The sequence below is a fragment of the Triticum urartu genome, chromosome 3A (genome assembly GCF_056163025.1).
Source record: "Triticum urartu cultivar PI428250 chromosome 3A, HENAU_Tu73, whole genome shotgun sequence".
NCBI lineage: Eukaryota > Viridiplantae > Streptophyta > Magnoliopsida > Poales > Poaceae > Triticum > Triticum urartu.
This window is the reverse complement of record NC_141875.1, coordinates 734,701,596-734,712,818: the sequence shown is the minus strand read 5'-3', so window position 1 is coordinate 734,712,818 and position 11,223 is coordinate 734,701,596. Positions and strand designations below refer to the sequence as shown.

The following is an 11,223-nucleotide window of genomic DNA, read 5'->3' as shown; positions in this document are numbered from 1 at the left end:
TCCTCCTGGCGCGCCCTATGATGGCCGGCCGGCCTCCCCCCCTTGAACCTTTATATACGGAGGCAGGGGCACCCCAGAGGAACACAAGTTGATCCACGTGATCATATTCTTAGCCGTGTGCGGCGCCCCCTGCCACCATAGTCCTCGATAATATTGTAGCGGTGCTTAGGCGAAGCCCTGCGATAGTAGTACATCAAGATCGTCACCACGCCGTTGTGCTGACGGAACTCTTCCCCGACACTTTGCTGGATCGGAGTCCGGGGATCGTCATCGAGCTGAACGTGTGCTAGAACTCGGAGGTGCCGTAGTTTCGGTGCTTGATCGGTCGGGCCGTGAAGACGTACGACTACATCAACCGCGTTGTCATAACGCTTCCGCTATCGGTCTACGAGGGTACGTAGACAACACTCTCCCCTCTCGTTGCTATGCATCACCATGATCTTGCGTGTGCGTAGGAAATTTTTGAAATTACTACGTTCCCCAACAGAGGAGGCTATCTATGAGCAGTGGAGAGGATCTAGAGTTAGTAGGCCTGGGTTTGTAAATATAACTGGGCCACAAAGCCCAGGTACAAAGCACTAATAAAAAATACATAGCATAGTCCAGTAGTGCTTATCACTGACTCCATAACATAGCATAAGAGGTTCAAATACAGGCAGAACATTCATTACAACATAGTTCATAACTTAGCATTAAAGGTTCTAGCAGCATACACTACAATTCTTAACATATGCATAGGCATAGACATAGACTAGATTAGCTTCACATTCCCCAAAATCTACACCCCATATCTTCACATCAGATTGTTAGGCCACATACTTATAAAGGCCTTGGATGTACTTCAACAACTGCAGAGCACACTTCATGAATCAAGGATGGCCTTGATTTTCTCAAGTTTCTCCTTGCTTGCATGCCCATCATTCAGCAGCTCATTCACCACATGCTCAAGCTTAGCCTTCTCTATCTTAAGCAAATCTCTCTCCTATTCAACCTCCTTCATTGCCTTCCTGGTGTTCTTGATAATGTCATCTTGACTCTGTAAAATGCACCTTTGTTCCTTGGCAAGTTTGAGCTTCTCCATCTGAACCTCCAACCTAGCACTCTCTTCTACCTCTTTCTTCTTCTTCTCAAATTCTTCCTCCTCAACTGCCTTCTGGTAATTCATGTGGTCTACCCTACCATCCTGCCAATCAAACATCTTGGATACATCTTCAACAAGCTTTGTGTACTCAATGCACAGCTTGTCATTTTCAGTCTTAAGCTTGGCCAAATGCTTCTCATACTTCTGCTTATCAACTACCCTGCTACAATTCTGTTCATGGAACATGTCCCACAACCTGGCCAAGCAATTCTGAAGAATTGGAGGCCAGGGCTGGTCAACCCACTCAGTAACACCACAGTTAACATCTTCACTCTGCATTTGGAAATTGAAATATACATCACTAACTTCACTCAATTTCATAAGAACAAATCATATCAGACTAAGAAACTAAAGGTGAGGCTTAAGTAAACTGAATATGTTGTTTCATATAACTCAAACTATAATTGAAACCTAACCTGCTTGTACAAGTTGATTCACAGTTATATGCTTCCTATACAAAAGCATTTTTGATAGTAACCATATCCCTTAATACAAGGCATATTGCAGTTCATCCATAAAAATACAATGTAGGTTCAGAAGAGCAACTTGTCAACATAATATTGTGTGGGTTCAGAACAACAACTTGTCATCCTTCTAAATACATGTGTGGGTTCAGAAGAAAATGATTCCAATTAAGGTAATATACCTGCTGCACTGGACAACCATAGAAACGCCTTACAATTAAGGTTCCATCAAATGCCACACACTTAATTGGCCTCATGTGGTGCATCATGCAGGTGGGTTCAGAAAGCTCCAGCTGGCCACAGAAAAGAGGCTCCACGGTGGTGTCAGGGGTCTCCTGCATGAACACATCAACAAAATCACCTTAGCTCACAGAACAAGACATAGATCAAAAAATAATTCCCCAATCCAGCAAGAACCCTAACCCTAACCCTAGTTTTGAAGCTTACATAAACACAGCTCAAACAGCAACCATAACCCTGCCTACTAAATAACAGTAACCAAAGCTTACCCTAGCTCACCAAGATGAACCCTAACCTAATCTAGCTCCTAGATGAACCCTAACCCTAGCTCAGCAGATCCAAAAACTTACCCAAAGAGCCATGTCCATGCTTGTGATGTCGCACTCATCCTCTGAGCTCGTATCCCCGTCATTCCAGGAAGGCATGGCGGCGGTGGAGCTTCCACAGCGCAAGTCGCCGCCGGCGTCGAAGAGCGGAGAGGAGAGGAGCGAGAGAGTGAGAGTGAGAACAGAGATGAGTGCGGGAAGGGGAGCGGAGTGAGAGGGAGGGAGACCACTTAATGAGCGCACGAGCGGGTGCGGTCCGACCGCACCGGTCGGTCCGAGTAACGGCCGTTAACGGCCTCTCCGTCACGCGCGGCGATGACGTGGCCTGACAGGCGGGCCCGGTCCGTCAGAAAAGGGTTTAAAACGCTAGCAACGGGCAATTTGGGTTTTTTGCGACAGCCGACGAGAAAAGTGGTAGGTATCAGTCACAAACAAAAAAGTGATGGTTTTTTGGAACCCTAGCACGAAAAGTGATAGTTTTATGCTATTCACTCTTAACCGTGAGAATATTCAGAAATCAATGACTAATGGAAAAAGGAATACCAAGTTAAGCTTATTATGTGCCAGCATAAGAAGTGTGTGTACCTTGGCCATGATTAATTGAGGTTCTCAAGATCTTGCACATCAAAGCATTTAATTTATCGCTTAATAACAAAATACCTGATGATGAAATAGGGAGCGGCTAGATGTCAGGTGACTGAATCTAAAATTTGGGTAAGTCACTTTTTTCTTCTTTAACAACTAGCTAACCACAGACGGGAACTACTCGAGGGAAAAAGCAGCCGTGGTGCCCAGCCCATGTGGGAAAAATTATATTGTCAATATGTGCAGTCCGACACTGCATGAGTATGTAGTACCCCTCCGTTCGGAATTACTTGTCTCAGATATGAATATATCTAGAACTAAAATACATCTAAATACATTCATTTCTGCGACAAGTAATTTCGAACGGAGGGAATACAACATTGGCTTGCTTCATCCTCATGTCTTCGCATGCAACACTAAATATCCTCATGTCTTCGCATGCAACACTAAATATCCTTCGCTTACACCAATGATCTGTCAGGTCGGGTAGTATTAGCTAGCTAGCTCGAATCAGCAGATCAGTCCGACATGCAACTGCAAGAACGTATTATAAGCTAAACTACACTAGCAAGCAACACTCCAGAGGCACAGGCAAGACTCTATTTTTTTCTGTGTTCTGCTCTAAGCTGGCCCGCCCAGTTTTTATTTTCCATTATCCACCACTGCGGCTAATTACTCTACACAAAGATGAATGATAATGCATGTGTACAACAGCTCGAAGTGTACGCGTGTAAGCCATCAAATAAATGAATAAAGCACAACCTACTATACAGATACACGCATGTGCTAACAATCATATCTAAATTGTATAATCTCTCAACTTTTTGGCACATCCTGCAATCGAATGCAATAGAGCATGAAAATAACCACAGTCCAACTAAAAAAGGGAAGTTTTCCAAGAATAATGAGCTAGTGGCATTGGTATTCCCCTTCAAAAAAAATAAAGACAAAAATTACACACAATTTACACAGAAATTGCGCATATTCATAATATGGAAGAATAAGCATATAATAATGAAAGTTTCAAAAGAAAGTTTTCTAAGAAGAAATGAATTTGTGGCATGGTGTTACCCTTCAAAAGAAAGAAGAGTGTCAAACAAAGAATAAAAAAATTGCACACAATATACAAAAAAGATGCATTTTTCAAATATATGCAAGAATAAGCACATAATAGTGGATTGTTTCTTAGAAAATTGCGCTTTTTAAAAATAAGCACACAATTGTGGATTTTTTTTGCAGAAACAATATTCATAAGAAGAATTGGTTAGAGGCATTGGTATTACTCTTAAAGAAGAAACAAAAGCTAAAAAAACAAATAATTAAATATTCTAAGAAATAATGAATTAGTGGCTTTGGTACTGCCCTTTAAGAAGAAAGAAAATGAAATAAAAACTAAAACACAAAATATACAATCTAAAACAAACAACGACAAAATTTGCACCCAATATACACAAAAATTGCACTTTTAAAAAATATGAAAGAATAGGCATATAATAGTGGAATTTTCATAAAAATGAACGAACGAATTTGTGACATTGGTATTACTCTTAAAGAAGAAAGGAACTAAACAAAAACTAAAATAAAGTCAAGATAATGAAGTTTCGTAAGAAAGAATGGATTAATGGCTTTGGTAATACCCTTAAAGTAGAAAGCAAATGAAACAAAAACTAAAACAATAAAATATGAAATTTTCTAAGAAAGAATGAATTAATGGCTTTGGTATTACCCGTTAAAAACAAAGAAAATGAAATAAAAACTAAAGCGTAATAAAATAATGAAGTATTTTAAGGATGAATGAACTAGTGGCGTTGGTATTTACCCTTTAAGTAGAAATAAAAGTAAAACAAAAAAATAAGGATACAAAAAGAATGAAAATCTACACAAAATGTACACTAAAATTGCGCATATTTGAAAATATGCAAGAATAAGCATACAATAGTGCAATTATTGCAAACAAGAATTTTTCTAAGAAGCAATGAGTTAGTGGCATTGGTGTTATCCTTCAAGAAGAAATGAAATAAAATGAAAACTAGAATAAAATAAAAAAAATATTTTTTTATAAGAAAGCATTAATTAGTGGCATTGTTATTACCCTTTGAGAGAAAAGAAAAATAATAAAAACTTACACACAAATTAACACTAATTTGCGCTTCTTATAATATGCAAAGAATAATTATATACTAGTGCAGTTTTTGCACATATTATATAGTATTTATGTACATACATTTACACCCAACCAACATCCTAAAAGTACCCACAAAATAAAATTTTAAAACTGACTAATAAGGAAAAAGAAAAAAGAAAAGCAAAACACAAATAAAAACAGAAAAAAAAGATAGAAAAAAACAGAAGAAGATAGAGGAAGGCTGGGTCATCAACGGGCTGATGGGCTTCAGCCTGCTAAGGTTTGACTCGCCCAAAACACTGGTCAGTTGAATTCCCAGCCCAAATCAGACACAACACACAACAGAAAAAAAAAGGAAGCGCGGATCTTGAAGCAGCAATCAACGGTCAGAAAAATCGACTAACCCTAATTCAATTTTCAGGCAACTTACATCTATCCCTAATAATAAAGCACGGATTGACTCTGTGGGTTCACCGTCACAATACGCTTTTTCCCGTAAGTTTACGCTTTCAGGTGGGGGAGTTCTCTCCCTCCCTGGTGAAAATTCAAAAAATTCCCATACTTCACATGCCATTACATTTTTCAGGAAACTACGGCGGGCATTCACATGCCATTTTCTACTTTATTGCTATTTTTCATATTTTTAATTGCTCTAATTTAAAAAGATTGGAAGACTGCCTGCACCTAGCTTAATCAAGCTTTGTTGACAGGCTAAAGAAGAAAATATTGGAGTACTGCTTAGACATTTTTGCATGGTGTCGTCAGTACTCTGTACGCTTAATTTCCTGAAGAGCTAAAATTGGCGATCAAATTATGCTGCATTGCCGATCAGGAAAGACAAAGAGGCATGAATTTAGCCCTCATATCGTCTGACTACAACACATGTAAGCTTCGTTCATTTATTTTCAATCTGTTCTTTGACCAAGGCTACGTTTTAGAGTGGATCACAAATATTTTCTCCTAGCAGATTTCCTAGATAAGCCTGTTTGGATGCCACTTTAGCATTAATTCACTACGATCACATCCTCTATCATTTCACCTTACTTTCTAACTTGAATCCAAAGATGCAGCCAACGTGTCTTCCTCCTTGAACTGGTTTGTATTATTTCAGGTGGTAACAAGATAGAGAAACACATATAATTTCATTACCAAGGTTATTAAAGGAGAACCTGCGATCGACTTTATTTGGAACATATTATATGTTCTAACATTTAAACTAATTATGATTTTATTATAACTGTAACAAGACAGAGAAACACATATGAGGCTGATGAAAGGTGTTGTTCAATCCCTGAGCTAAAGTACTGGTCTATGATTTTCTGAGTTCTTAGTTTAAACCGTGTACAAACTATGGTGCAAACTACTTTACATTTTTTGTGTTTTCTCCATCTAGATACTACCTATTGAATTTTGCGTGACCAATTTCAATTTGTTATTTCTTTCTGTTTCCTGCAACTTTTTGCCCACTATATTATTCAAACTCTATGCACAATCAAAAATATTTTAATAGGCATTGGATTGCTCATTCTTAAATAATTTGCAGGGTTGGGATATCTCCATGTTTCTCTTCATAATATGATCCACTGCATTTATGTTGTTGTTATACCGTACTCATACTACTATTTGAAACCACATAGTCTTTTTAATGTTTGGCTTCCGTACGCTACAATACACTAGATATGCATTAAACCCCTTTTATCATACTTCAGTATTTTTTTCTTATGTGCACCTTTCCTTCCCTTTGCGCGTTATCAGGTTTATGATAAACATTATCTTTCTCTATATGATTGCTCATTTTTAATGTACTATTCAAATTTTCAATTGGTGATCACAATATTTAATACTTATTTTTCTTATTTTGCTATTCTTGATTGTTTCTTTGTAGTGTAAGCAACCATTCTTATCAAGGGTTCCCGCCGCAACGCGCGGGGTATCATCTAGTATATAGTAGGTATTTCAGTAATTCACACTAGCTAGCTTGTCCCAAAACCAAGTTATTAGCTATGTGTATACAATTTGTGTTAGATGTTGGAGTGAAACAAACATGCGAGTGTGAGATAGTCAATCTAACTATGGATGGAAGGAGGTGTGCCATTCCTATCATCGAAACGACCCATAAATAGTAGCGCGTCAGACGTGCTCAACAGAAGCAGGAAGAATATCCAGTGCCAAGGTTGTGCCCATGGGCCCGAGCAATGACAGTGGGTCCAACTACGACCAGTCCCAGAGGAACCTCCCCATGGTGCAAATGATCTTGCCCGAGTGGGAGTCCATCCATGTGCAGATTGACATTGAAATCATGGCAAGGGTTCGTGGTGGTGTCGCGCACTGTTGTTGATGCGCTGAGTTGTGGTAAGTGGTGCATTCGGTAGCAATGGCGCTAGCATCGGGAGCTCCTATCCGTCGCTTATTGCGGCAGACTGCCGGACAAACGCACAGGCGGCGCCAACTGGGCCGACCCACTGGGAGCGAGCGCATGTGCCTGTGATCGACCACTGCATCGACTATAAATTAGCAAAAAAACCGAGCATTACCAAGGATCGAACACGAGAGCTCCAGCAAAGAAGCTTTTCGTGCTAGCCATAGTAGAAAACAAGAGATAATAACTACTCCCTCCGTTCCTAAATAGTACAGGTCTCCAACATACGAATGTATGTAGACATAGTTTAGAGTATAGATTCACTCATTTTGCTTCGTATGTACTCCCTCTGTCCCAGAATATAAGAACGTTTTTGACACTATGCTAGTGTTAAAAACGTTTTTATATTTTGGAACAGAGGAAGTAGTTACTTACTGAAATCGCTAAAAAGACTTATATTTGGGAACGGAAGGAGTATTTAGTAGCGCAAGGCTTAACAACTTATACAAACACAGATCCAAACATTTATGTTTTCTTTTTTCTTTTCGTGTTTTAAACTTTTTGTTTGAAATTCTAGAAAATGTTCTCGAACCAAAAATGTGTTCACAAATTCAAGGAAAAAATATGTTTTCAATGTTTTTGCAAATTTCAGAAAATGACCGTGTTTCAGAACTTGTTCATACTTTACAAAAAATGTTCAAAAAATTCAAAAATTCTTCAGTTTTGTGAAAAAATATTCAGCATTTCAAAATTGTTCATGTTTATAAAAATCTGATTTTTTTTGTAAAATGAATGTTTCATCAAACATGAATACTATTCACTCAAAACATTTTATAAAAACATGAACTTTTTCTGAAAACTATGAACATTTTTTAACATATGTAATTTTCTAAAAGTCTTCACAAAATTTGAAAATGTGAACAATTTTTGAAAACAGGAACATGTTTTGGACTTCCGAATTTTCTGAATATGAGAACATTTCTTGAAAATTTAAGAAACAATTTTTTAAAATGGGAATTTTTTTTCAAAACATGAACGTTTGGTGAAAATGTGAATATATATTCTTAAACTCCTGAACAAATTTGAAAACCTGAACAATTTTTGGAAACGCGAATGGTTTTTGGAACTGCTGAATCAATTTTAAAACACAAGCACTTTTGGAAAATTGTGAACAATTTTGAAACACATGAACATTTTTTCGAAAAAAGGTAAAAATGAATACAAAAAAGGAAAGGAAAAAATAAACAGAAAAAGGTGAAAAAAGAACCAGGAAAAATAAAAAAGAAAAGAAATAGAAGCAGCAAAAAACTGGTTCAGGAACCTCCTAGAAGGTTCCCAAACCGGAAAACCCAGCTAGGAACCTCCTAGAATGTTCTTAAAACCGGGATGGATGAAGCACTGAACGGGCCGGTCCAGATCATCGATCGCTTGTGAATCTCTGTGCGATTGCTAGACAACTTGACGCAGTGTGCGTGATATAGGTTTTTCCGCTAGCATCAGATGTGAGTGGTGGTGATTCGGCAACGACACCGGCCAAGGCTCGATGGACATTGCTAATGCCGCGTCGATAATTTTTAGAGCCCAGCTTTGCTCATACAAAAAGAAAAAGAAAAAGCATTTAGAGTCAAGAATTCAAGTTGGGCCACGCAACTCAAGCGAGCCCAACTTGAGTTGTCTAACCGCGTAGTTTCACAAAAAAAAACATAACCTAGCGTACTTCCTCCGTCTCGGTTTACAGGGCATGCATGTCGTTCTAGGTTAAGCATTTAACTAGTTATATATGTATTATATGTGATGAAAAATATATGTTTAGAAACTACATCCGCTTAAGAATTTAATGATATTTTTTTGATGACATATAACTCATGTTTAATTAGTCAAATGAATGACCTAGAACTACATACACGCCCTCTAAACCGAGAAGGAGGGAGTAGTACGAATTGATGAGTTTTTCTAAGAAGGTAAGAATTAATGAGTTTGCAATGGATATGGGTCGAACCTACTAAAGGACAACTTAATTAGCAATTACTCACCTAAAAAAACTTAATTAGCAATTGTACTAATCACCTCATTTTTCTAGCGCTGCTACTATTTAAACCGGGCTAATTGTCTAGGGGATGCCATTCAGACATACTCCTATACTTCATGCAAAAGATGCATAGAGACCGATTGCCCACCATGGCAAGGTCGGTCGTCGCGATGGCGGTGATAGCAGTGCTACTGGTCCACTGCACCGCCGTTGGTGCTGATTCTGGTGGTACCGTGACAAGGTTTCCACCCATCCCAACAGAGCCCTTCCCAATGCCACCGCACCACCAGCACCCACCGCCGCCGCCGGTACATGCGCCTACTCGCCGCCGGTCCCCATCGATCGAGCAGCCAACGCACGGCGGTGTTGCTGTTTAGTAGTTATGTTCTATGTGTAGTCTCTTTTGATTATGGATATGCACCAGAGATTAAAGGCTGCCTTCTTACTTCGTAGAGTAATAATGATAAACCAGGAATAATATATTGTTGCCCTACCTATCAAAAAGAACAAGAATAAGATGCATGATGGTGGCTCGGTGTTTGCAAATTAAACTGCGATACCGTTGAAATGTGCGGGCATTCCGAAATGCCTGTTTCAATTGGGCCGAATAGATTCATGTCGAGATGAATTATAAATAAATAAAGCATTGTGGGTGCGTATTTCGAAATCACTAATTAAGGAGTACTCGTTGCAAAGAACACTCCACTTTCTCAGCTCGCGACAAGTGGCACACATGCAGCACGCCACTTGTCGCAACCTGAGAGTTTTCCCTTTTCTCGTAGATCCGTTTATTCAAAACGTTTTATCTCTTAAACCGTGCGTCCAAATCTTGAACCGTTTTCATCATTGGATTCCTCATGTCGAGATCTTCAAAACTAGATCCCATATTGATAGGTTTTGACGAACTTCTTTTTTCACAAAAAAACGGACAAAAAAACCGGGCGAAAAACCGAACCGGGAGCATGGTTATTTTTTTCCTTTCCGAAAGAGGCACGCCCGTGCCTCTCGCGAAATCACAACTGTGCCTCTCATGGAAGCAAAACCGTAACTCTCGTCGAAGGAAAAAAAACAAAAAAACGTGTTTTTTTCCGTTTCCGAGAGGCACGGCCGTGACTCTCGCGAAAGCACAACCGTGCCTCTCGCAAAAGCAAAACCGTGACTCTCGTGAAAGAAAAAAAATAGAAAACGCGTTTTGTTTTTCCCTTTCCGAGAGGCACGGTCGTGACTCTCGCAAAAGCACAACCGTGTCTCTCGCAGAAGCAAAACCGTGACTCTCGCGAAACGAAAAAAACAGAAAACGTGTTTTTTTCGTTTCCGAAAGGCACGGCGTTGACTCTCGATAAAGCACAACCGTGCCTCTCGCGAAAGAAAAACCGTGACTTTTGCGAAAGGAAAAAAAAAGAAAACGCGTTTTTTCGCGCAAAATTTTTTTTTCAATTTTTTTTTTATCAAAAAGCTAAGAAAGACCGGATGAAAACCAAAATAACGAAAAAACCCGAAAAAAATCGTTTAAAAAGCCGAAAACGCGTGCGAAAAAATAAAAAAACAAAATTCGAAGGGAGCGTTCAGAGCGCGACACGTGGCGAATGGCTGAGAGCGCGCCAAGTGGCGCTGATCGTTGCGAGGCTCTCGAAGGAGCGCTCGTTAACTAGTTGCTCCCTGCCTATCCGAGCCCATCGTGCATGTATGACAAACAAAAAAGAAAGCCCCCAGAAGGAAGCATCAGATTCTATTCGAGCCCATCGTCGTCGTGGCTCCCTCTACCAAACATCCACTGCCAACTATGCTTGTATGTGTGCCGCGGTGTGTGTCGATCAAACAAAGCTGGCCAGTCCTTCCAAAAAAATATTCCAAACAATCCATCTCCACACGAATCAAAATCAAAGCAGCGCATACACATGTACACGCAAGAGAAAAGGTGGAAAAGAAGATGGAGAAATATGGGAGTGATAGC

The 11,223-nt window shown here is 39.4% G+C and overlaps 1 protein-coding gene across 1 annotated transcript; it reads right to left on the bottom strand.

Moving 5' to 3' along the window:
- Positions 1 to 982: 982 nt before the first annotated feature.
- LOC147982433 (uncharacterized) lies at positions 983 to 2,270 on the bottom strand. Its single transcript, XM_087516297.1, has 3 exons — positions 2,196 to 2,270; positions 1,788 to 1,940; positions 983 to 1,414 (listed from the first exon to the last, which is right to left on the bottom strand). Exons 1-3 carry the CDS (start codon positions 2,268 to 2,270, stop codon positions 983 to 985), a joined length of 660 nt encoding a protein of 219 aa, XP_087372423.1.
- Positions 2,271 to 11,223: the final 8,953 nt, after the last annotated feature.

What these genes read in the sequence shown, in the direction of transcription:
- LOC147982433 (XM_087516297.1), bottom strand. Translation starts at nt 2,270, where the DNA reads ATGCCTTCCTGGAATGACGGGGATACGAGCTCAGAGGATGAGTGCGAC. An exon ending in GCATGGACATGGCTCTTTGG is followed by an intron (nt 1,941 to 2,195) that starts GTAAGTTTTTGG and finishes GTGTTCATGCAG; the next exon opens with GAGACCCCTGACACCACCGT. An exon ending in ATGGTTGTCCAGTGCAGCAG is followed by an intron (nt 1,415 to 1,787) that starts GTATATTACCTT and finishes TTCCAAATGCAG; the next exon opens with AGTGAAGATGTTAACTGTGG.